This window comes from Microcaecilia unicolor, chromosome 6 (assembly GCF_901765095.1).
Source record: "Microcaecilia unicolor chromosome 6, aMicUni1.1, whole genome shotgun sequence".
Taxonomy (NCBI): Eukaryota; Metazoa; Chordata; class Amphibia; order Gymnophiona; family Siphonopidae; genus Microcaecilia; species Microcaecilia unicolor.
The window spans coordinates 63,455,830-63,481,900 of NC_044036.1; the positions used below are offsets into that span (position 1 = coordinate 63,455,830).

The following is a 26,071-nucleotide window of genomic DNA, read 5'->3' on the forward strand; positions in this document are numbered from 1 at the left end:
TTATGATTTGTATGTATGATTACTACTACTACTACTACTACTACAAATCATTTCTATAGTGCTACCAGTCATACGCAGCGCTTCACAATTGACATTATGATATTATTTTATTTTAATTCATATTTATATCTTTAAATTTTAAAGCTTTATATTCGTCTCATCTCACCATTTATATATGTAATATAACTTTTATGTTTTGTTTTTTGATGTTTTAAATTAATTAGTTTTATGTTTTTAGACCCCTGATGAAGGTTGTCTAGCCGAAACACGGACCGTGTAAGGTCCCAATAAACTTTCATTTGATGCTCTTACTACTGTGGTTTCAAAAGTGGTTATTTTTGGACTTGCTGGCGTTCTTCCACCTTTGTTTTTTTTATTCTTCTGGTTTGTTTGTGGAAGCATTGGACCCCCCCCCCCCCCACTTCTTCTATTCATTGCCAGAGAACATGGTACAAGCAGTTAGCTTAGCGAGGTTCAAAAAGGTTTACATAATTTCCTAAAAGTCCTTAAGCTATTATTAAGATGGATTTGGGAAAATCTACTGCTTATTTCTAGGATAACAATAAAAAAATAACACAAAAATGGCAGTGCTCCACCTTATTATAATTGAAAAATACACAACAAACTGTAGGAGGAGCAGCTATTACTCAATATACCTTGTACTGTTTACTAAGGGGACATCTCATACCATCACATTGGCATTCTATATCATGCCTCTATTGAGCCTCTGCTTTTGTGACGCTTTTCTGTCTTATATATAAGTCTTCCCTTGACAAAGCGGTATAATGCGAAACAGGCTCCTGTCGGGATAAGACGGATACTGGAGATTCAACGGAATACGGACAAGCGAGATCCTTGAAGTGCAGGATGTTTAAAGTCACAGCATGATCTAATGACTTCAAAGAAGCTAGATGCTTTCAGCAAGACAAAGATAAGTCAATTGCTTCTGCAGGAGATTAAGCTCATTACACCAGTGCTGCAGTTTGTCTGCAGCTCAGAATTTAAGCGACAGTGCACTATAAAAATATAAAAATATATAAAAAAGAAAAACATAAATGAATTGTTGCACAGATAAGTTTATACACTAAAGGACATTTATAGTAAGCACGTTGAGTGCACTTTCGGAGGCTGGGGGCAGTCTATGATTATAAAGAGTCACAAAAGCAGAGGCTCAATAAAGGCATGATATTGAATGCCAATGTGACCGTATGAGACGTCCCCTTAGTAAACAGTACAAGGTGTATTGAGTAATAGCTGCTCCTCCTGCAGTTTGTTGTGTATTTCTAGGATAAGCAGCATAAAATCTGTTTTACTGTTCTGGGATCTTGCCAGGTACTTGTGATCTGGATTGACCACTGTTGGAAACAGGATGCTGGGCTTGAAGGGCCTTCGATCTGTCCCAGTATGGCAACGCTTATGTTTTTATGAGTGACTGTCCTACTCATGCGCAGCTTAGCGGGTGGCTGTTCTACGCATGCGCTGGTGCTTTCTCTAAAAAGCTGTTTGCTGTAATTGTGAGCAGCTGATTTGCATGAGATTTCCATTGAGCATTGCTCGCTATTTCAAACTCGTTAACTTTTACCAGGTATCTAAAGGCAATGGATTTTTTAACGGGGACTTTTGTGCATCGGTGCCTTAGTGTACTGTACTTCCAAATGTGCTGTCTCGTGAAATGCCTCAGTTGTTACGTAAATTCAGTTGTATTTCTTTTAAGGGTTTTAAAATTGTTTTCAAATACAAACCCCATCATTATAGAATCGCAACAGTAGAACAGAACTATTCAAAAGAATAAAGTACCCTACAGGGTAACCAATCCCTGATGATACAAATGAAAAATAAACAAGTTGTACCCCTAAGGACCCAAAGTATCATCTTAAAACGATTATCAGAGGGAAATATTTATTTGAAGCACTAGAGTATGGATTTTGTAAAACCTTTTCAATATATGTCTATTGGAACAGATGCTCTTTTCTCATGGAAATATTGCCTTGAAATTATAACAATAAATTATTGCTGAATTGTTCCTAGTTGTCAAAAAATGTATTTGTATATACTGTGTATGCAGTACTCCTGGGGGAATTCTATGCATTTTTTGAAAATTATATGCACAATATTTTTTTAAATTCTGCATTATTATTTTTATCTCTCATTCTTCCTTTCCCCAAGCACTAACCCTCACTTCTAATTCTTTCTCCTCCTCTCCGCAGCTATCATTCTATCTCTTCCATCCTCTCCATGGCACACCCTCAAGCTTGATTCCCCCCTTCCCACCAATGGCACAGTCTCACTTCCTTCTGCTCCCACCCCCATGGCAAAATCCCTCGCACCCCTAGGGGCGTAGCCAGCAGGGTTCTTGGAGGCCTTGTCCCCCCACTTTGGGCTCAAGTCCCCTCTGCTTTAATAGCCCTGAAAAGCCAAAGTAATCTCCTGTGAGAGCCCCTCCCCATGCTGTCTAAGGAGCGCTTAAGCCATCCAGCGTGCATCAGCTGCTGATGCAGGAACTCTTGCACATGCTCAGTTCAAGGACACTGAACTGAGCATGTACGAAAATGTTGGCATGGGTGGCTGATGCATGCCGCCGACTTAAGCACTGCTCTGGCTGCACATGCAAGGACTCGTGCAGGAGATCTCTTAGATATGGCTTAATGCAGGAGATAATGCAATAGAGGTGGGGAGGGGGGAATACAAGGCCCCCTCATTCTACTTCTGGGTCCTCCCCAAAAATGAACTTTTACCTATGCCACTGCCACCCTCCTCATGGCACACTCTGATCTTGCTCTGCTCCCCATCCCACCTTCCCCATGGAACACTCGCCCTCCCCATATGGTGTGCTCAGTTTGCTCTGCTCATGTCCCACAAGTCATACTCGGTTTGTTCTGTCTGCCTCCTCCCTTTCCCATGGCACATTCAGTTTGCTCTGCCTGCCACCCCCCAACTCCCCATGGCACACTCAGTTTGCAGTATGCCCTCCCCCATGGCACATTCAGTTAGCTATGCCCCTTCCCACCCTCCCCATGGCCCATTCAGCTGGCATCTGCTGTTCTCTTCCCCTCCCCTGCAAAAATCGCTTGGCTGGAGAAGGAAGTAAACTCTTGCACACTGGGTCACTTCCTCCTCCTCTGCCGACTTAGTTTCGACTGTGTATATGAACTGCATGGTTCATACACAATATAGGGTCTAAGTCAGCAGAGGAGGAGGAAGTGACCCGATGTGTAGGGGTTTACTTCTTCCTCCTCCTGCTGCCATGCAATCTCTGTAGGGGCACAGCAGCTTTGCAGAATTCTGTGTGTTCTGCGTGGACGGGAATTCTGCACATATTCTACATTGCATAGTTGTGCAGAATTCCTCCAGGAGTAATATAGATGGTGGTTTCATAGGGTTGCCAGATGATCCTTTGTCATAAGAATCAAACTAAGGGACTCTTTAACCGACCTGTGAAACTAGTACCACTATCATGATTATGATGTTTTGGTACACTTGGGTCCTTTAAAGTTATGGGACAGTGTGTAAAACATCAAGTCAGAAGAGAAGCAATTTTTCTTTTAAGTTTGAAATGCAAATGCAGTGCTTTACATGTATAATTAAGAAAAGGAGATTTAAGAACATAAAACAGAATTACAAAAATGGATTACCCGCAGCAAAGAATAAGTTTCACTTACAAGTTTGCCTGTTGGGCCTATAATGCCAGCTGGACCAACAGGACCAGTGTTACCCTATAAAAAGAGAAAACAGAATTTGATTAGCCTAATTCTCTTAACAATGAGAACACTTAAGGTGCCAGATACTAAATTATTTATTTCATCACCCAGACTTCACATGCACTGTACTCTCGGCATAATCAGATGTATGGCTAGAGCTGCATCTCTTCAGACAGTCACTTAAAAATATAGGATAATGATATGCAAATATACAACAGATGGGTGAATGATTTGGACTAAATCTAAACCCCACCTGAACCAGGAGGTTTGAATAACTGGAGCTGGCTCAGGAGAAGTTGTGACTTGACTCAGCTGTATCTCAGCCATTTGTGGCTCAGCTTGAATTCCCACATTCAACCATTTAAGGCCAATTCACTAAGGCTTTCCCTTCATTCTGTGTCTATAGGAAAAGACATTGATGAATCAGACCCTTGGATCTTTTTGACCTGATTTGGATGTTATTATTTACACACGCATGCTTTAATTCAATGGCATTTGAATATTTGCACTATCTTTTGAATGCACTGCTTCTGTGAATATTCAGACACAGATTTAAGTAAATCTTAAGTTGTAAGTAAATCACAGTTAAGATTTAAATTGCTTGAAGCAAATGTAATTCTCTGAGTAAATTGAGGTCAAAAGTTTGAAGACATGAAACTGGATTTGAACCAAGCTGGAAGCGTTTCACCCATCCCCACAAAAAAACACAAAAGGCCCTTATTTCAGAAGCCCTATTCATGATTTATAACATAGAAAACCTAATTTTAGAAAGCTGGAATTTCAAAACATAAATCTGCAATATGGGCATATGGCAAGAGGATATGATTTTTTGGGCTAAAAAATACATGTTAGTTCTCATTTCAGAAGGGGAATGCACATCTATGATCTCAGAGATTAGCATCAGGATTTACAGTTCCTTTTGGGTACATATAGGTTTTGTAAGGTAGTCGTTTTGTGCAGCGCTCTACAGGAGGGATTAGGGGAGGCTGACTCCTTAATCCTCCAGTGTTTCTTCTCTCCAATCTCCCCTCAAATCCATAGAGCCAAATGACTGTGAAGCAGATATACAGGTCTAAGTGTTGGCACTTACACTTTAAGGTTTTAAAACTTGTATGTGTAAGTGCCAACACTTATATGTTCACATTGCTTAGTTACCTCTGGTTTATGTTCAGATGTTGACGGTTGTAAAATGTTTGCTCCTGTTGCATTTCTGCATGCATTTTTAGAAAAGGCTCTATGTTGGAAGATCCTTTACTAAAATACTACTTTAACTGTACATATTCCAAACTGGACATATCAATTCAACTTTTATATTCTATCTAAAATGGGTCGAAATGCATTCTTTGTAAATGGATAGCATCACACCTCTAGATGCTGCCCAGGGAAATGCTATATATTATTATGTTATATATTATTATATTATATTATATATTATATTACAGTGGGGGAAATAAGTATTTGATCCCTTGCTGATTTTGTAAGTTTGCCCACTGACAAAGACATGAGCAGCCCATAATTGAAGGGTAGGTTATTGGTAACAGTGAGAGATAGCACATCACAAATTAAATCCGGAAAATCACATTGTGGAAAGTATATGAATTTATTTGCATTCTGCAGAGGGAAATAAGTATTTAATCCCTCTGGCAAACAAGACCTAATACTTGGTGGCAAAACCCTTGTTGGCAAGCACAGCGGTCAGACGTCTTCTGTAGTTGATGATGAGGTTTGCACACACGTCAGGAAGAATTTTGGTCCACTCCTCTTTGCAGATCATCTCTAAATCATTAAGAGTTCTGGGCTGTCGCATGGCAACTCGCAGCTTCAGCTCCCTCCATAAGTTTTCAATGGGATTAAGGTCTGGTGACTGGCTAGGCCACTCCATGACCCTAATGTGCTTCTTCCTGAGCCACTCCTTTGTTGCCTTGGCTGTATGTTTTGGGTCATTGTCGTGCTGGAAGACCCAGCCACGACCCATTTTTAAGGCCCTGGCGGAGGGAAGGAGGTTGTCACTCAGAATTGTACGGTACATGGCCCCATCCATTCTCCCATTGATGCGGTGAAGTAGTCCTGTGCCCTTAGCAGAGAAACACCCCCAAAACATAACATTTCCACCTCCATGCTTGACAGTGGGGACGGTGTTCTTTGGGTCATAGGCAGCATTTCTCTTCCTCCAAACACGGCGAGTTGAGTTCATGCCAAAGAGCTCAATTTTTGTCTCATCTGACCACAGCACCTTCTCCCAATCACTCTCGGCATCATCCAGGTGTTCACTGGCAAACTTCAGACGGGCCGTCACATGTGCCTTCCGGAGCAGGGGGACCTTGCGGGCACTGCAGGATTGCAATCCGTTATGTCGTAATGTGTTACCAATGGTTTTCGTGGTGACAGTGGTCCCAGCTGCCTTGAGATCATTGACAAGTTCCCCCCTTGTAGTTGTAGGCTGATTTCTAACCTTCCTCATGATCAAGGATACCCCACGAGGTGAGATTTTGCGTGGAGCCCCAGATCTTTGTCGATTGACAGTCATTTTGTACTTCTTCCATTTTCTTACTATGGCACCAACAGTTGTCTCCTTCTCGCCCAGCGTCTTACTGATGGTTTTGTAGCCCATTCCAGCCTTGTGCAGGTGTATGATCTTGTCCCTGACATCCTTAGACAGCTCCTTGCTCTTGGCCATTTTGTAGAGGTTAGAGTCTGACTGATTCACTGAGTCTGTGGACAGGTGTCTTTCATACAGGTGACCATTGCCGACAGCTGTCTGTCATGCAGGTAACGAGTTGATTTGGAGCATCTACCTGGTCTGTAGGGGCCAGATCTCTTACTGGTTGGTGGGGGATCAAATACTTATTTCCCTCTGCAGAATGCAAATAAATTCATATACTTTCCACAATGTGATTTTCCGGATTTAATTTGTGATGTGCTATCTCTCACTGTTACCAATAACCTACCCTTCAATTATGGGCTGCTCATGTCTTTGTCAGTGGGCAAACTTACAAAATCAGCAAGGGATCAAATACTTATTTCCCCCACTGTATGTCATGTTAATATTTAGGCCAGCTTTTTTGTTTTTAATCTGCATATTTAGCACCATTATTTGGATAGTCAGTGCCGCTGAATATATGGAATGATCACTGACTGCCAGTAACTATATGTATAATGGAGATATTCAGCTACTATGGGGGCAATTCTAGAATAGGGTCCCTTTTAATTAGGTGTGGTAGGAGCCTATTCTATAAAGGAACATAGGTGCATAGGTTTTGTTATAGAATACTAGCATAACTGGCTATCAGTGTGCTTAAAATTCAGGTGCTTGCAAATCTGGTTTAAGTGCATGTTATGACCCTGGGCCATGTCCCATGCTGCATCTCACCTGGGGGCCTTGCCGCTCCTTCCTGGCTCCCTGCATTGACGGTTAGCAGTGTTCTTAGGCATGCACGCCAGCATGCTTTTTGTAAGTGATATGGCAGGAGAATGGGTTGAACATTCCTTGCTGACATCAGCCCTCTGGGCCCATTTAGGGTGATGGGGCCTTCCTTCTTACTGCCTTTGCAGCAGATCTCTTGACCCTTGCTCTGCCTCAAGCTTTACCTTACATAGCCTGTCTCTAGCTCCGCTTTGCCCAGTCTGACTCCACACTTGCCTAGCCTTGTCTGTCCCCAGTTCCAGTCTTACCTGCCTTGCCTCCAGCTCCTGCCTAGTCTCTAGTGAGCCTTCCCTCCAGCTCCTACTTTGTCTACCTTGTCCCCAGCCAGCCTTACCTGCCTCGTCTCCAGCCCAGCCTTGCCTGCTTCGTCTCTAGCCCAACCTTGCTTGCCTCGTCTCCAGCTCCTGCCTTGTCTCCAGCTCCAGCCTGTTCTTGAGTTCCTGCTGAGCCTGTGCCTAGCCCAGGTGACTTGCTTGCCATCAGTTGGGGCCCAGCTAACCTCAGGTTGACTGGGCAATGCCAACCTGGCTGCGGCCCAAGGACTCACCTTTCTTGAGTTGAGACAGTGCAAGTGTCTAAGTGTGGCGGAGATGCAAGCAATTAACAGTATTCTGTAAAATACAGGAGTAAGTGGGAGCCTTGCCTATGTCCCACCCATACGCCACACCTGTGCATACCCCCCTTGCAAATACACATTATATAAGTTAAACAGGTATTCTCCGAGGACAAGCAGGCTGCTTGTTCTCACTGATGGGTGACGTCCACGGCAGCCCCTCCAACCGGAAACTTAACTAGCAAAGGCCTTTGCTAGTCCTCGCGTGCCCATGCCCTTGCGTGTCTTCGCGATTTTGTTAAAAAAAAAAAGAGAGACCTTTCGGTCTTGTCCCTTCCCGTGTGTCCAGTTTGTTTTCCCCGACGTAAGTTTCCTTTCGCTTTCGGGGTAAGCCTTTTTTGAAGCCTCGGTATGGGTTTTTTCTCTCCCTATTTTGGTGCCCTTAGTCGCCATTACAAATTTTGATTTCGCCGGCGTGATTTTTCCGCCCATGTCATCAAAGTCTCCCAGCGGCTTCAAGAAGTGCACCCAGTGCACCCAGGTAATCTCGCTCACTGATAGGCACGCGTCGTGTCTTCAGTGTCTGGGGGCTGGGCACTGCCCGCAGGCCTGTAGTCTTTGCGCCCTTTTACAGAAGAGGACTCAGGTAGCGAGATTGGCCCAGTGGAACGTCCTGTTCTCGGGCTCTTCATCGACAACAGCACCGGAGTCATCGAGTGCATCGACGTCGGCAGCATCAAGACCTTCGACCTCGGCATCGACTGCATCGAGGTATCGACCCTCTGCATCATCGGTACCGAGACATCGAAAGGCTGCGTCGGCGTCGGTGGTACCGGGACCTCCACTGTTGCTGATGTCGTCGGACGGTGGTGCTTCGACTGGAGTGCAGGTGAGGGCTGTCCATTCCCCTGCTGGTGGCGGTGAGCCTTCGGGTGGGTCTCCCCCTACCCTGAGGGCTCCTGCGGTACAGCCCCCGAGACCGACCTTCTTCGGCCTCGGCCCCAAGGAAGCGACGGCTAGATTCTACGTCCTCCTCGTCGGTACCGGGAAGCTCCGGTGACATGCTTCGTTTGAAAAAATCAAAGAAGCATCGACACCGGTCTCCTTCCCGCATCGGTACCGAGAGCTCTGGGTCGCCGAGGGAGTCGGCACCCAGTAGGCATCGGCACCGGGAGGACCGCTCATCCTCTGTTCAGGAGGTGTCGATGCGCTCCACCTTGGACAGCCCGGAACAGCCTCCACGCCCGGAACAGATTCTGACCTCGACGCCTGCATCGGCTTCCATGTCTTTCTCCACAGCCGCTCTGCACGAGAGTCTCCGGGCCGTTCTCCCAGAGATCCTGGGAGAGCTGTTGCGCCCTTCCCCTCCGGTACCGGGGGTGTTTGCGCCACCGGTACCGTCGAGTGAGGTGCCGGCTGGCCCCTTGCCCGGGGTGAGGTCTCCGACATTGGTGCCGCTTGCGGTACTGACTGCGGCCGCCTCCCAGGAAGGCTCCCCGACGACGTCGGCGGAGGGAGCTTCGCCGGTGCTGGCGAGGGAGTCTACCTTTCGACGCTCCCGCCGTGGCTGTGTTTCCACGGAGTTGAGCCGGGCACGGCTTCAGACACAGGTTCATGAACTTGTGTCTGATACCGATGGTGAGGCCTCATGGGAGGAGGAGGAGGACATCAGATATTTCTCTGACGAGGAGTCTGATGGCCTTCCTTCTGATCCCACTCCCTCCCCTGAAAGGCAGCTTTCTCCTCCCGAGAGTCTGTCTTTTGCGGCCTTTGTCCGGGAGATGTCTACGGCCATCCCCTTCCCGGTGGTTGTGGAGGATGAGCCCAGGGCTGAAATGTTTGAGCTCTTGGACTATCCTTCTCCACCTAAGGAAGCATCCACAGTACCCATGCATCATGTCCTAAAAAAGACATTGCTGGCGAACTGGACCAAGCCTCTAAGTAATCTCCACATTCCCAAGAAAATCGAGTCCCAGTACCGGATCCATGGGGACCCAGAACTGATGCGCACTCAGTTGCCTCACGACTCTGGTGTGGTGGATCTGGCCCTAAAGAAGGCTAAGAGTTCTAGGGAGCATGCTTCGGCGCCCCGGGGCAAGGACTCTAGAACTTTAGACTCCTTTGGGAGGAAGGCCTACCATTCTTCTATGCTCGTGGCCAAAATCCAGTCTTACCAGCTCTACACGAGCATACATATGCGGAATAATGTGCGGCAGTTGGCGGGCTTGGTGGACAAGCTCCCTCCTGAGCAAGCCAAGCCATTTCAGGAGGTGGTCAGGCAGCTGAAGGCGTGCAGAAAATTCCTGGCCAGAGGGGTATATGATACCTTTGATGTTGCGTCTAGGGCCGCTGCTCAAGGTGTGGTGATGCGCAGACTCTCATGGCTGCGTGCCTCCGACCTGGAGAATAGGATCCAGCAGCGGATTGCGGACTCCCCTTGCCGAGCGGACAATATTTTTGGATAGAAAGTCGAACAGGTGGTAGAGCAGCTCCACCAGCGGGATACCGCTTTCGACAAGTTCTCCCGCCAGCAGCCTTCAGCATCTACCTCCTCAGGTAGACGTTTTTATGGGGGAAGGAAGACTTCCCTACTCTTCTGGTAAGCGTAGGTACAATCCTCCTTCTCGACAGCCTGCAGCCCAGGCTAAGCCCCAGCGTGCTCGCTCTCATCAGCAGCGTGCGCCTCAGCAAGGCCCCACAGCTCCCCAGCAAAAGCAGGGGGCGAGCTTTTGACTGGCTCCAGCAGAGCATAGCCGACATCAACGTGTAAGTGCCGGGCGATCTACTACTACTACTACTATTTAGCATTTCTATAGCGCTACAAGGCATACGCAGCGCTGCACAAACATAGAAGAAAGACAGTCCCTGCTCAAAGAGCTTACAATCTAATAGATAGATCTGCCGGTCAGAGGGAGGTTGAAAGCTTTTCACCAAAGGTGGCCTCTTATAGCCTCTGACCGTTGGGTTCTTCAAATAGTACGGCAAGGATACACCCTCAATTTGGCCTCCAAACCTCCAAATTGCCCACCGGGAGCTCAATCCTACAGCTTCCAGCACAAGCAGGTACTTGCGGAGGAACTCTCTGCCCTTCTCAGCGCCAATGCGGTCGAGCCCGTGCCATCCGGGCAAGAAGGGCTGGGATTCTATTCCAGGTACTTCCTTGTGGAAAAGATAACAGGGGGGATGCGTCCCATCCTAGACCTAAGGGCCCTGAACAAATATCTGGTCAAGGAAAAGTTCAGGATGCTTTCCCTGGGCACCCTTCTTCCCATGATTCAGGAAAACGACTGGCTATGCTCTCTGGACTTGAAGGACGCCTACACGCACATCCCGATACTGCCAGCTCACAGGCAGCATCTGCGATTTCAGTTGGGCACACGTCACTTCCAGTACTGTGTGCTACCCTTTGGGCTCGCCTCTGCGCCCAGAGTATTCACCAAGTGCCTAGCTGTAGTAGCAGCGTCGCGTCGCAGGCTGGGAGTGCACATGTTCCCCTATCTCGACGATTGGCTGGTGAAGAACACATCCAAGGCAGGAGCTTTACAGTCCATGCAGAGGACTATTCGCCTCCTGGAGCTACTGGGGTTTGTGATAAATTATCCAAAGTCCCATCTTCTCCCAGTACAGAGACACAGTTCATGTGACTCCCATGGCCCGCCTTCACATGAGATCTGCTCAATGGACCCTAGCTTCCCAGTGGTTTCAGGCTGCTGGGGATCTAGAAGACGTGATCCACCTGTCCACGAGTTTTCTCAAATCCCTGTATTGGTGGACAATTTGGTCCAATTTGACTCTGGGACGTCCTTTCCAAATTCCTCAGCCACAAAAAGTGCTGACTACGGATGCGTCTCTCCTGGGGTGGGGAGCTCATGTCGATGGGCTTCACACCCAGGGAAGCTGGTCCCTCCAGGAACGCGATCTGCAGATCAATCTCCTGGAGTTACGAGCGGTCTGGAACGCTCTGAAGGCTTTCAGAGATCGGTTGTCCCACCAAATTATCCAAATTCAGACAGACAAGCAGGGGGGCACCGGATCTCGCCCCCTGTGTCAGGAAGCCGTCAGCATGTGGCTGTGGGCTCGCCGTTATGGCATGTTGCTCCAAGCCACATATCTGGCAGGCGTAAACAACAGTCTGGCCGACAGGTTGAGCAGGATTATGCAACCTCACGAGTGGTCGCTCAATTCCAGAGTAGTGCGGCAGATCTTCCAGGTGTGGGGCACCCCCTTGGTGGATCTCTTTGCATCTCAGGCCAACCACAAGGTCCCTCAATTCTGTTCCAGACTTCAGGCCCACAGCAGACTGGCATCGGATGCCTTCCTCCTGCACTGGGGGGAAGGCCTGCTGTATGCTTATCCTCCCATACCTCTGGTGGGGAAGACTTTGTTGAAACTCAAGCAAGACCGAGGCACCATGATTCTGATTGCTCCGTTTTGGCTGCGTCAGATCTGGTTCCCTCTTCTTCTGGAGTTGTCCTCCGAAGAACCGTGGAGATTGGAGTGTTTTCCGACCCTCATCACACAGGACGAAGGGCCTGGATGTTGAGAGCGTAGACTTTGCCACTTTGGGTCTGTCAGAGGGTGTCTCCCATATCTTGCTTGCTTCCAGGAAAGATTCCACTAAGAGGAGTTACTTCTTTCTATGGAGGAGGTTTGCCGTCTGGTGTGACAGCAAGGCCCTAGATCCTCGCTCTTGTCCTACACAGACCCTGCTTGAATACCTTCTGCACTTGTCTGAGTCTGGTCTCAAGACCAACTCTGTAAGGGTTCACCTTAGCGCAATCAGTGCATACCATTACCGTGTGGAAGATAAGCCGATCTCAGGACAGCCTTTAGTTGTTCGCTTCATGAGAGGTTTGCTTTTGTCAAAGCCCCCCGTCAAACCTCCTACAGTGTCATGGGATCTCAATGTCGTTCTCACCCAGCTGATGAAACCTCCTTTTGAGCCACTGAACTCCTGCCAGCTCGTAGAGTCAGTGAGCTTCAGGCCCTGGTAGCCCAGGCCCCTTACACCAAATTTCATCATAACAGAGTAGTCCTCCGCACTCACCCTAAGTTCTTGCCGAAAGTAGTGTCGGAGTTCCATCTGAACCAGTCAATTGTCTTGCCAACATTCTTTCCCCGTCCTCATTCCTGCCCTGCTGAATGTCAGCTGCACACATTGGACTGCAAGAGAGCATTGGCCTTCTATCTGGAGCGGACACAGCCCAACAGACAGTCCGCCCAATTGTTTGTTTCTTTTGATCCCAACAGGAGGGGAGTGGCTGTGGGGAAACGCACCATATCCAATTGGCTAGCAGATTACATTTCCTTCACTTACGCCCAGGCTGGGCTGGCTCTTGAGGGTCATGTCATGGCTCACAATGTCAGAGCCATGGCTGCGTCAGTGGCCCACTTGAAGTCAGCCACTATTGAAGAGATTTGCAAAGCTGCGACGTGGTCATCTGTCCACCCATTCACATCTCATTACTGCCTGCAGCAGGATACCCGACGCGACAGTCGGTTCGGCAGTCAGTGCTTCAGAATCTGTTCGGGGTTTAGAATCCAACTCCAAACCCCTAGGCCCATTTTTTATTCTGTTCCAGGCTACACTCTCAGTTAGTTGGATAAATTGTTAGGTCAATCTCAGTTATGTCCTCGCCGTTGCGAGGTCCAATTGACCATGTTTGTTGTTTTGAGTGAGCCTGGGGGCTAGGGATACCCCATCAGTGAGAACAAGCAGCCTGCTTGTCCTCGGAGAAAGCGAATGCTACATACCTGTAGAAGGTATTCTCCGAGGACAGCAGGCTGATTGTTCTCACAAACCCGCCCACCTCCCCTTTGGAGTTGTGTCTTCCCTTGTCTTTGTCTTGCTACATATGGGACTGACGAACACGAGCCGGTTCGGGCGGGAAGACGGCCGCGCATGCGCGGTGCGCATGGGCGCGCGAGGACTAGCAAAGGCCTTTGCTAGTTAAGTTTCCGGTTGGAGGGGCTGCCGTGGACGTCACCCATCAGTGAGAACAATCAGCCTGCTGTCCTCGGAGAATACCTTCTACAGGTATGTAGCATTCGCTTTTGCAGAATTGCACTTAGATGACATATTAGAATTCACACATGTAAATGCTAGAATTCTAAACACTTATGTGCATAACACATGTGTAAATGTGAGCACCTAGTTTATCGAATTACCCTTTACATGTATGATTAAGTGGTTTAATGTAAGACATTTTTTGTTACAGGCATAAATTAAACTGCATAGCTGTATAGATAGTGGCTGAATATCACAACCACACAAATGCCCAGTTGTTGTGTGCTTGCTCTGTTCTAACTCCACTACAGCACTATCTGAATAGTGCTGAAGCAGTTACAGGGATTTTTACTGGCATTATCTGAATAATGCTGCTAAATCTATGAATAGGAGACATATATTTAGCAGTGGCTGATAAACATTTGAAATGGAAGTTCATAGTGGAGCAGATAGGGGCCAAAGGGCAGGATACATTGCTGGTAGTGGTGGTTCCCTGTGACAAAGCTGAAATACTTCCATAAACTGGAATTATCTCTATGTTGGGTATATGCATCCTTTAGGTCCAGAGAAAGAAGTTAACTGTTTAAAAAGGAGGAAGAAACTGTCAGGCAAGAAGAGAGGGTGGCAAACTGATTTAAAATTAGTTTAAGTATATACAATTATGTCCATAAATTTGTCAATATCATCATCTGAAAATAATCAAATGAAAATTGAATATAATATGTTAATGATAAGTGATGAGCAATATATGTTAATAACTTATTCCATAGGTTTTTACATTTCATTATTCCATCAATATTGATATACCTTATGGTTTAGCTCCTGCTATCCAATCAGATTTGTACCTACAGTATTATAATTTTGTTTATATATTGCATATGGTTAGTCAGAGATTTTAGTCACCATACTTACAATTTGTCCAGGGGGCCCTTTAGGGCCTAGAATTCCAACTAAACCAAAGCTTCCATCAGGTCCCTAGAAATGAAAAAAATGTTATATGCCCAACAAAATCAAATATTGAGGAAAATATCCAATATTACAATTAAATGTACTACACAGCAAAAATGTTGAACTAATTTCTTACATTTGTAAACTGTTTTGAAAGTTACGCATGCTATGTTATAATCTGTGACATGTTCAAGCTAATACTCCAGATGACTTACATAGTAATCACAAAGCTACAAAGCATAAATATGTTTGACCTGATAAAAGATGCTTAATTCTTGAAGGTTACAATAGTCATAAAAGTATTACTTGAGTCCAATAAAACCAAATTACTTACCTGTATCTAATGTTCTCCATGGAAAGCAGGATACAAGTTCTTACAACTTGGTGCCGTCACTCAACAGAACCCACATAGGAAAACCTTAGTAAAACTTCTAGACGCAATAGAAAGGCACCACTGCACACAGGCATTACTTACCAGGTCCTCCTCAATTATCAAGCAGATGAGTTGAGAAGACGGCTTCCAAAAGAGGTGGTGGAAACACGCCTTTTTATGCTTTGTACATTTTTTTTTTTTAAAGGAAAGCAACCTGGTAATCAAGAAAATGGGCTCTAGAGGATATGCAGTTGGATACTAAATTTCAAAGAGATTCTGGAGAACAGACTGACCAAACCTACTGTTACAATTGGACTCCCCTTTCAAAACAGTAACGAGATATGAATGTAGGCACTAATGTTCATGTAGCAGATCTGCAAATCTTTTTCATAGAGTCTGAGTTCAAGAGGGCTACCAACAGCCATGGTTCTGATATGAGCCCTGACATAACCCTCTAAGGTCAGAACCTGCGTGGACATGAACAAAGGAGATGCAATCTATTATACAATTGGATACTGTATGCTTGGCGATGGCAGACCCAGGCTTATTGGGGTAAAAATAAATGAAAACCTGAGTGAACTTTCTAAGCGATAGAGTCTACTTCAAGTAAAGAGCTAAGGCTTGTTTGTAGTCTGAAATGTATAAGAAATGTTCAATATTGTAGGCATGTGGCATAGGAAAAAGTATTGGCAGGACAACTGATGATTAAGGTGGAAATTCAACGCCACCTTAGGAAGGAACTTTGGATGTGTGCAGAATCACCTTATTGTTGAAAAATGTCTTATAAGACTGGTCACTAAGGCCTGGAGCTTCCTAACTTCCATTCTGAAGCAACTGCCACCTAACCAAGATCTTGCTTGTCAGGTACGTTTGCTTACAGACATGAAAGGGAGCTTTCATCATACAGTTACAACAATGTTGACATCTCAAGATACAACAGGCAACTTGATAGGAGGTTTCAATAGAAGCAATCCTCTCATAAAGTGAAGAACTTTCTATATGGTGATAAGTGCAGTCACATTTAGGTGAACCCTTATTGTTAGACATTTATCCCTGACTCAGAAAGGTGTAGAAGATATTCAAGAAGTTTTTTATGTGAGATAGGAAAAAGAATCTAGAGCCCAGAAAGCAAACCACTTAAAACCATAAGACCATCTAGTTGATTCTCTCCTAGGATTTGGTTACCTCTCAACATCCAAACTTTGAGGCAGAGGAACCCAGTGTTGAGAAGTAACACTGTTTCATGCACATGCATGATTAGCATTTTGTGAATTCTCCAGTTTGATGGTTTTCCTCATGGACATCTTCAAAAAGAGAGAAAAAGCAGATCTATCTTGGTCTAAACAGGGTTATGAGGATCATAGTCCTATGATCATATCTGAATTTCATGATAATCTTCAGAATAAATGGAACTGGAGGATATGCATACAGAAGGCCCCTGCCTTAATCAAGGAAGACGGTATCTGAGACTAATTTACTGTGAGCCTTTATCCTGGTGCAGAACTGAGGGTGTTCTGAGGAGATGTGAAGAGGCCAACTTGTGAAAAGTCATCTTCACTACTTCCGAGTCAAAAGACCCTTGTGGGGCTGGATTATATGGCTCTGCCAGGACACTGTTTTCCCCTGCAAGTATGTGTGGCTGCGAGAGCTATCCCATGAGATATGGCCCTGTTTCATATCCTAAATACTTCCCAAACCAGAAGGTAAGACCATTTTCCTCCTAATTTCCACTTGCTTGTGCAGTAATGTCTGATGATATTTTGTTTTTATTATTTGTTTGACTGTAACTTATTGTGTATATTTCTTGTATCTTTCATGGAGTCAGCCCTTGTGCCACTGCTGGCCACCGGCAGCAGCAGGCGAACCACCCAAACAGGGATTGAGGCTGAAAACAGACAGTGCTGGTAAAGCAGGACTGGAACAACAGGACTGGAGCTGAAGCTTTAGGTAGGCAGGGCTGGAATAAGCAGGACAGGAACAACAGGACTGGAGCTGAAGATGTAAGCAGGCAGCTGGAAGGGAAGCTGAAAGCAGACAGGGTTGGAACAAGCAGTGGAGGAACTGAAGCTGAAGACAGACACGGCAGGAACAAGCAGAGTTAGCACTGAAGCTGAAGACTTGCAGGACTGGAACACGCAGGGTTGGAATAGAGGTTGAAGACTGGCAGGACAAGAGCTAGCAGGGCTGGAACTGGAACAAACACACACAGATGAAAACTCATCTGAAGACCTCTGTTGCCAAAGCAAAGCCTGAAAGTTCCCAGCAGCTTAATAATGGCATTTACCGATGATGTCACAAGTAAGACTTGGCAGCAGGAACACCAGGACGAGGCTTAGCTGAAAGAGCACCAAAATGAGGTTTGGCTACAGGAACACCAAAGCAAGTCTGGAATGCTGGAACATCAGAATAGGACTGGAATGATCTCTGGAATGTGTTTGGGAAACAGGAAGAAGGCAGTCCACAGCAGCCACAGGGCCTGGTCACCAGGAGGCAATGTGAGTGTATGAATGTGATATAGCCACAACCGTGACAGTATCCCACCTAGAATTTTAGACACACCGGGTTATACATTTCAATAAACCTGGCTGATCATCTGAATAAGGATTCCATAATGCTCTTAGTTCCAGGAAATTAATCTTATTTTTTCCTGAGCAGGCCAAAGACCCTAAGTATGAAACCCACCTACATAGGCTCTGCAGTCCAATATGGATGCATCAGGGGTGAGGACAAATTGAACAGGACAAATTTAAAATGAATCCTTCTTTTGCTAGATTGAATTAATCCAGAGACCCTAAGAAGTCTGGCGATATATACTATGGGGTTTTTCAAAAGAGAAAAACATTTAAAAAGTGGCATAAAGCAGCATTTGGGCAGTTTGCTTCCCAAAATGTTCAAAACACTATTTTTGAAACCCATTTTCGAAATGTTTTACTATGCTGTTTGTCCACAGTGTGTCCAAAACACTAGGGGGCATGATAAGGGCGGGGTTTGGGTGTTCCTAATACTTGGATGTTTTTCTGCCATAATGCAACAAAACAAAAATGTCCAGGACTAAAACGAAGATGTTTTGAGCTACACCTGTTTTAATAACGACTAAGTCACAAAAAAGTGCCCTAAATGACCAGACAACCACTGGAGGAATAAAGAAATGACCCCTCTTACTCCCCCAGCGATCAATGACCCCCTCCTACTCTCCAAAGTTGTGAAACAAACAGTACATACCAGCCTTTATGATAGCCTCAGATGTTATGGCCAGTCTAATTAGAGCAGTAATCAGGTCCCTGGAGTAGCCTAGTGGTTGGTGCAGTGCACTGTGGAAAAGGGGACCTAGGCCCATAATCCAAACTTCCACTTGTGGTGGAAAGTGTCAGCCCCCCCAAAACCCATGAAAAACCTACTGTACCCACATATAGGTGACACCTGCTGTTATAAGGGCTATAGCTACGTGACGCAAGGTTCCACATTAGGAGTCACTGACCAGGAAAGGGATCTAGGTGTCATCGTTGACGATATGTTGAAACCCCCTGCTCAGTGTGATGCGGCGGCCCACCACAGCAGAGAGTCCAGCTGAATAAGATCCTTTCTATGTAACCTAGATTACACACTGCCAGCACAGGAAAGGAATCATTATGAAAAGGACCAGTTTCCTCCCAGGCATAATGGCAGGTTACTCCAGTGTCTCAGCTTGTCTCCAGTATCCCTGATGAAAGGCAGAACGTTATATCTATACAAATAAAGGGAATTGTCGGCAATGCCTAGATATCTAAACACACTTCTCTTAGAAACATAGAAACGTGACGGCGGATAAAGGCCATATGACCCATCCAGTCTGCCCATCCTCTGTAACCCCTAATTCTTCCTGTTCCTAAGCGATCCCACATGCTTATCCCATGCCTTTTTAAATTCTAGAACAGTCCTCGACTCCACAGCCTCCACCGGGAGGCCATTCCATGCCTCCACCACCCTTTCTGTGAAATAATACTTCCTCAGGTTGCTCCTAAGCCTATTCCCTCTCAACTTTGTCATATGCCCCCTCATTCCAGAGCTCTCCTTCATTTGAAAAAGGCTCTCTTCCTGTACATAAATGCCCTTGAGATATTTAAACGTTTCTATCATGTCTCCTCTCTCCCTCCTCTCTTCCAGCATATACATGTTGAGGTTCATAAGCTTGTCCCTATAATTTTTGCATTCAAGACCGCTTACTAATTTCGTAGCTGCCCTCTGGACCGACTCCATCCTGTTTATGTCTTTCCGTAGGTGCGGTCTCCAGAACTGCATGCAGTACTCCAAATGAGGCCTCACCAGAGACTTATACAATGGCACTATCACCTCCTTTTTCCTGCTGACCATGCCTCTCTTTATGCACCCAAGCATCCTTCTGGCTTTGGCCGTCATTTTTTCTACCTGTTTGAAAGCTTTAAGGTCGTCAGATACAATCACCTCCAAGTCCCACTCTTCCTTCACACACTGAAGCACTACACCCCCTATACTGTACCGTTCCATCGGATGTTTGCAACCCAAGTGCATGACCCTGCATTTTTTGGGATTAAACCTTAGTTGCCAAATATCGGTCCATTCCTCTAGCTTCGCTAGGTCCTTCCTCATGTCACCTTCCAGGGTGTTCACCCTGATGCAGAGTTTAGTATCATCCGCAAAGAGACAAATCTTACCAGACAGCCCTTCCACAATATCGCTCACAAAGACGTTAAAAAGAGCTGGCCCTAGGGTCAATCCCTGCGGTACTCCACTGACGACCTCCTTTTCTTCAAAGCAAGCTCCGTTTACCACCACCCTCTGTCTCCTACCATTCAACCAATTTTTTACCCAATCAGTTCCTCTAGGTCCCACACCAAGGGCACTTAATTTATTTATCAGTCGCCTGTGCGGAACCGTGTCAAAGGCTTTGCTGACTCTTCCACTACAATGGTAAGACACTCACTCAATTTGTTATAATTTCCAGTTTTGTTGGGAATGCCTCCAGTTTATCTAAGAAAGGAAACAGAATGTTTGGAATTATTAGGAAAGGAACAGAAAACAAAAATGAGAATGCTATAATGCTTTTATATCGCTCGAATATTGTGTGCAATTCTGGTCACCGCATCTCAAAAGATATAGCGGAATTAGAAAAGGTACAGAGAAGGCCGATGAAAATGATAACGGGGATGGGACGACTTCCCTATGAGGAATGGCTGAAGTGGCTAGGACTCTTCAACTTGGAGAAAAGACAGCTGAGGGGATGCTTTGTGGATACAGAGGTTGCAAGTATCTTCATGATCTTGATACCAAGTTCCAATAAAAGCCAATGTAGATGATTCTGTACCTCCCCTTGACTTCAGTGGCTTTAAGTGTCAATGAAGAAGCCAAATTCTTCTTTTTCTGGAGAGAATAAGATTCTATGTCTGTTTCCAATGGCTTCTACTGATGCATCTCAAGCATCTGGTGCAGCTCCTGGTCCCTCAAAGCCATTGCTTCTAATGCTGATAAATTACATATACTAATGATATGAGAGGGTTCACGATTTGGCCCAATGTATCAAAAGAACCAGTTGTGAATATTTGCTCTGAATATTGTTTTGACGCACCACTTGCATTTCTTAAATTTATTGGGGGTATTTTTCTGGGATATGTCACTGAAAACTATAGTTTCAGTGATATCAAACAACTTAGTTTTGAAAAACAGGCCCAGATGGATCACTAAGCATCAAAAATGGGTAACTGTAAGCAAAAAAAAAAAAGTAAATTAAAAGATATCCTAAAAACCTAGCAAGGGACGCTAGGAATGAAAAAGAAGATTCTCATATTGACAAGTTAGAAAACAAAAGAAAATTACAGAAAGAATAGGATACATTTTATCAGCTCTATGAAAAAATATAGATTGAGGAGGTCTCATGCAAACTGGGGGAGTCATACATATGTGCGATTGTACTTCTCAAAAGCTTCCAGAGGTATTACTAAGCTGAAGTTTTACTAGGCTATTGCCATGAGGGAGGGCTCTATTGGATGACATCACCCAGTTGTGAAGATTTTTGATCCTGTTTGTCCTTGGAGAAAAACAGCATCGTGCATTGCATGGATGGCAATCCCTGGCATATATTTTATCACATTTTGACTGGTTTGCTGCTGCACTAACAGCTTGGGAAATCCTTGTGGTGCTAGCACATGGTGTATGGCCCAGTTGAAGCAGTTTTGGAGTAGCAGAGGCAGGATTCCTTCTTCACACTGTCAGAGCACACTGGGGTTTTTACCCTGCTGATACGTACAATAACATTTCTTAAGGGGACTGTGCTTTGCCACAAAACAAAAACAAAACAAACCTCTCTGTAAATCCCTGACTGACAACTTACTCACTGACCTTTTATTTCTATGAGCTAAAGAGAATAACACACAATTTACACTGAATAATTAAGAGAGAAATCTTAGGTAGTTAAAACAAGGAAAACTGCTATAGAATTGCACTGTGAAAATCAGTGAATGCATTTTAATTATTTTAACTGAATGTTAACTTTGAAACTCTTCTTTGAAGTGTATTGGAAAATGTTTAAAAGTAGTTTCAAGAAATATTGAATGGTACCACTGGTGGAAAGTGTATAAATAAGGTAGTTCAAAAATGTATGATTGTACTGAATCATAAATATAATAAAATACTATAGATATGTATAAAAATAAGTCTATGTAAGAATGGCTAAGCAACTTTCATATAAAAACAAAGTTCACTCCGGTATTTAAGTTTAGTGGCTAATGTACGACAGTGTGTTAACGGTAAAGCAAATATTAATATGTATTAAAGTTCCTGCAAAATCTCTGCTGAGGTAATGAGATAAGTATATACACCAAAATCTTGCATGCTAATTTTCAATGTGGAGTAGAGGAGTGGCCTAGTGGTTACAACGCCAGTCTTGACATCCAGGTTCAAATCCCAGGTGATCTTGGGCAAGTCACTTAACCCTCCATTGCCTCAGGTTCAAACTTAGATTGTGAGCCCGACAGGAGAATACCCAGTGTACCTAAATGTAACTCATTTTTATTTATTTATTGTATTTGTATCCCACATTTTCCCACCTATTTGTAGGCTCAATGTGGCTTACATAGTACTGTTAGCATAGTTATTCCAGTATGTCAGGTACAGTTAGTATTGTGAGGAGATTAATTAAGCAAAGAAAGGAGGAGGAAGAGATTTATTAGGGTAATTATAGGAGGTGGTCTTTCATAACTGAATGGGTTGGTGAAGTGGATTAGTGGGGTTGTAGGTTCTCATTGTAGGCCTTGTTGAAGAAATAAGTCTTCAGGGATTTGCATCTTAACCTACCACTGAAAAAGGTGTGAGCAAAATCCAAATAAATAAATAAATAAAATATGAAGAAATGTATTTTTTTTTTGGATGTAGAAATCCAGAGAAGTTGTACTCAGTAGGAGGAGAGAGGCTGATGTGCATAGATCAGGAAAGAGACCTTAAGGTTATAGTGTCTAAGGATCTCAAAGTGGTGAAATAATGTGAAGGTGGTAGCCAAGGTTACATAGAGAGGGGCATAAGCAGCAGAAAGGAGGTGATAGTGTTGCTGGCGAGACCTCACTTGGATTACTGTGTCAAAAAGAACAAAATAACAGCCATGTTTAAGCAAACACAGACTTTTCTCCTAAAATAAGATTTATGCATTTGGAGAACATTTGTCAAAGTTTTTTCCAAGGGTAAACAAATATTTGCATGCAAAAAAAGCTCCCTGAAAACTGCCCACCCTTTTCTGATGGTAAAATAACCCACACTGATTAAAGCATGGGGACTTTTACCTGCATTAGAAAAGAGTCAGAAAGGGGATTGGGTTAAGTTGGGAGAAAGAATGTCTGCAAGGACTTTCCATATACATTTGCAGCTGCTTCAAACGTACTCTCCAAGAATGACACCCCATTCCTATGGCTGACCCAATTTTCAAAGGGAAACCCTTTAAAACTGTGCTTGCAGGCTCACTAGCACAATGTACATGTGGGCCCTGCAAGTAAAAATTGCCTTTTTGGTGTGCAAGTACCTACTAAATGAATACTGAAAACAAACTTTACTTACAAAAAGCTTAATATTAAGCTTTTCAAAAGTAATGTTTCAAGCTATAGTACAAACTTTATATATCAAGATCATTGTCTACATACTTACTTTTGGGCCTGGGAATCCTTGAAAACCCATCATACCTTGATCTCCGACTTCTCCCTGTAATATCAAAGTGAGTATGATCATTATCACCACCCATTACCAACAGGAGAATATTCATACATTTTAAAATGATTTCCTTACCGGCTGCCCTTTTAGTCCACGCTCTCCATTTGGTCCTTGATCACCTTGTGATCCAGGTTGTCCTCTTTGACCTGGTTTTCCTGGATGTCCTGCCAGTCCTTGTTCACCCTATTAAGCAAAAATCCTTTATTTTCTTAGGCACTCGCCTGCAAATGTTTAGGGTTTTCAAAAGTCCCATTTTGCATATGAACTCCATATGGGTAATTGGAAATCCAGGTTGGGGAGTTCACATATATTCAATATTTTATAAAAGGCTCTGCTGAATGTGTAATATTTTGTAAAATAGGTGGAAGGACACTGAAGAATACATGTGAATTGGCTAGCATGTGCAGCAGGACTAGCAATCTCAAAAACTACACAATAGAAAATAAGAGTGGCATTACTTGGAAGCCTTCATAGGTAAATGAAGGCACTTGTATGTGTAAGTGGCAATTTCACAGCTTCCATGTATAAGTGCTATAAATTATCCCCCAAATTCTATAAATTGCACTTAAAATTGTGTGTAAAACTTTAAGCACATACCCAATTTTCTCAGTTTAATTAACAAGCCAATTAGCACCAATAATTGGGTGCTATGCTTTATAAACCTTCCCAGGCACAAATTCACTTTTACATATATATTTTTTATTTTTGAAGGATATTCAGAATTGGTGCGACTAGACTGTTTAATACACACTTTTCAGGCAGTCAAGCGCAGATCGTCATTGATCTTGTATGATATGTTTTTTGTGATGATTATTTTTTAGTAATGTATTCTCGGTACGGTAACATTTTGTTCGATACCTTTTTTTGAGAAAAGTCCCTTTCTTAGCTTCAACAATACGAAATATATTAAATCACTTAAATGGCCATTAACTGGTATTGTTGAAGTTAAACTGACTTTTTTGACAAAAAAGCTATTGAAAAAAATGTTACTGCACTGAGAACACATTACTAAAAAGTAATCATAACAAAAAAAACATGTCATACAGGATCAATGACGATCTGCACTTGACTGCCTGAAAAGTGTGTATTAAGCAGTATTGTCGCACCAATTCTGAAGATCCTTCAAAAAAATATATAAACGTTTTATAGAAGTGAATTTGTGCCTGGGAAGGTTTATAAAGCATGGGTATACGATTGTCCCTGAACAGGTATAAATTGAATTGTCCAGTTTTATGTGAATAATCAATTAATAGCACTAATTGGCCTTAATGGAAGTTTAAGTGTGCATGTTTAGATGCGCAGCTCCAAAAAGAGGGTGCGATCATGAGAGGGTCATGGGTGGATCAGGGTTGTTTCTAGAATTTATGCATGCTGTTATAGAATAAAGGGGATCTGTGCCTAATTTAGATGTGAGGATTTACAACAGAGTTCACTCTGTGTGAATCCTTGCGACTAAAGTTAGGCACTAAGCGTATTCTATAAACGGTACCTCACTTTCAGCTGTGTAAGAGCCTATGTGTGTACAGCACACGCCAAATTGGCACTACCGCCTGGCTAGCACGTGAGCCAGGCAGTAATTCTGAGTTTGGTGCACGCCGAATCCTGCGGTAGAAAAAATGTTTCTATTTTCTACTGTGGGCCACTTATTTGGCGGTAAAAGCAGTTAGCATGCGCTGTGTACCGCATGGATAACACGTGAAATCTTACCGCTTGGTCAATGGGTGGTGGTAAGGTCTTAGGCCAAAAATGGCCATGTGCTGGTTTCAATTTTAGCACATGTCCACTTTCTTGCCCCTTATCCTAGATGCGGTAAAAAACGGCCCAGTGCACGCTCAAAAGATGCACTCACACTACTGCAGGCCACTTTTTACAGTGGCTTAGTAAAAGGGCCTCTTAATGCATTATTTTTGGAGCTATTTAAAGAACTTGGTCCTATAACTATACTAGCACCATTTCAGAAACCTATGAGCCCAATATTGAGCAGGACTTATCCATGTGGGAGCGGCTCCTACCTGGCCGTTTCGCTCATGGAGGTCTTACTCATTTTCAGTGGCACTATCCAGATAATGCAGTTGAAAATCCTTGCTAACCATGCCAGCACTATCTGGTTATTCAGCCTGCCAAGGGGACAATTCTATAACTGGGCACCATAAGTTAGGTGCCTAGATACAGTGCACTGAGTGCTAATTCTATAATGGCATTTGGGTGCCCAGATTCCTTTATAGAATACTAGCATAAGTTGGTGGCATCTATATGCCTAAAATGCAGCACTTTAGCACATTTGCTGTATGGTCTATGCCAGAGCCGGTGGTTGGGAGGCGGGGATAGTGCTGGGCAGACTTATACGGTCTGTGCCCTGAAGAGCACAGGTACAAATCAAAGTAGGGTATACACAAAAAGTAGCACATATGAGTTGTCTTGTTGGGCAGACTGGATGGACCGTGCAGGTCTTTTTCTGCCGTCATCTACTATGTTACTATGTTACTATGTAGTGTTTTGCTGTATTGTAGTATGTATTTTATTTTGTTTGTTTGGATTATTTGAAACTAGTAAAAAAGGCCCGTTTCTGACACAAATGAAACGGGCGCTAGCAAGGTTTTCCTCGGAGTGTGTATGCTTGGGAGAGTGTATGTGAGAGTGGCTGTTTGAGAGTCAGAGTGAAAGTGTGAGTGTGTGTGTGTGAGAGAGAGAGAGTGAGTCTGGGTGTGAGTGTGTTTGTGAGAGAGTGTGTGTGTGAAAATGAGAGTGTGTGCAAGTGTGTATGTGAGACACAGTGTGAGAGAGAGTGTGTGTGTGTGGGCGAGAGAGAGAGTGTGTGTGAGACACAGATTCTCTGTGAGAGTGAGTGTATGAGACCAAGCGA

General features: G+C 44.2%; 1 protein-coding gene across 2 annotated transcripts in view; it reads right to left on the reverse strand.

Annotated features, from left to right (window-relative positions):
- COL24A1 (collagen type XXIV alpha 1 chain) overlaps nt 1-26,071 on the reverse strand; it is an 804,368-nt gene that overhangs the window by 53,833 nt on the left and 724,464 nt on the right. The window contains exons 50-53 of one of the 2 annotated variants that reach the window (XM_030205800.1): nt 23,284-23,391; nt 23,146-23,199; nt 14,595-14,657; nt 3,660-3,713 (exon numbers count right to left, since the gene is read on the reverse strand). In XM_030205800.1, the coding sequence (XP_030061660.1) occupies nt 3,660-3,713; nt 14,595-14,657; nt 23,146-23,199; nt 23,284-23,391 (279 nt within the window). The remainder of the gene's footprint in view (nt 1-3,659; nt 3,714-14,594; nt 14,658-23,145; nt 23,200-23,283; nt 23,392-26,071) is intronic. The other variant, XM_030205801.1, reaches the window with a different exon arrangement.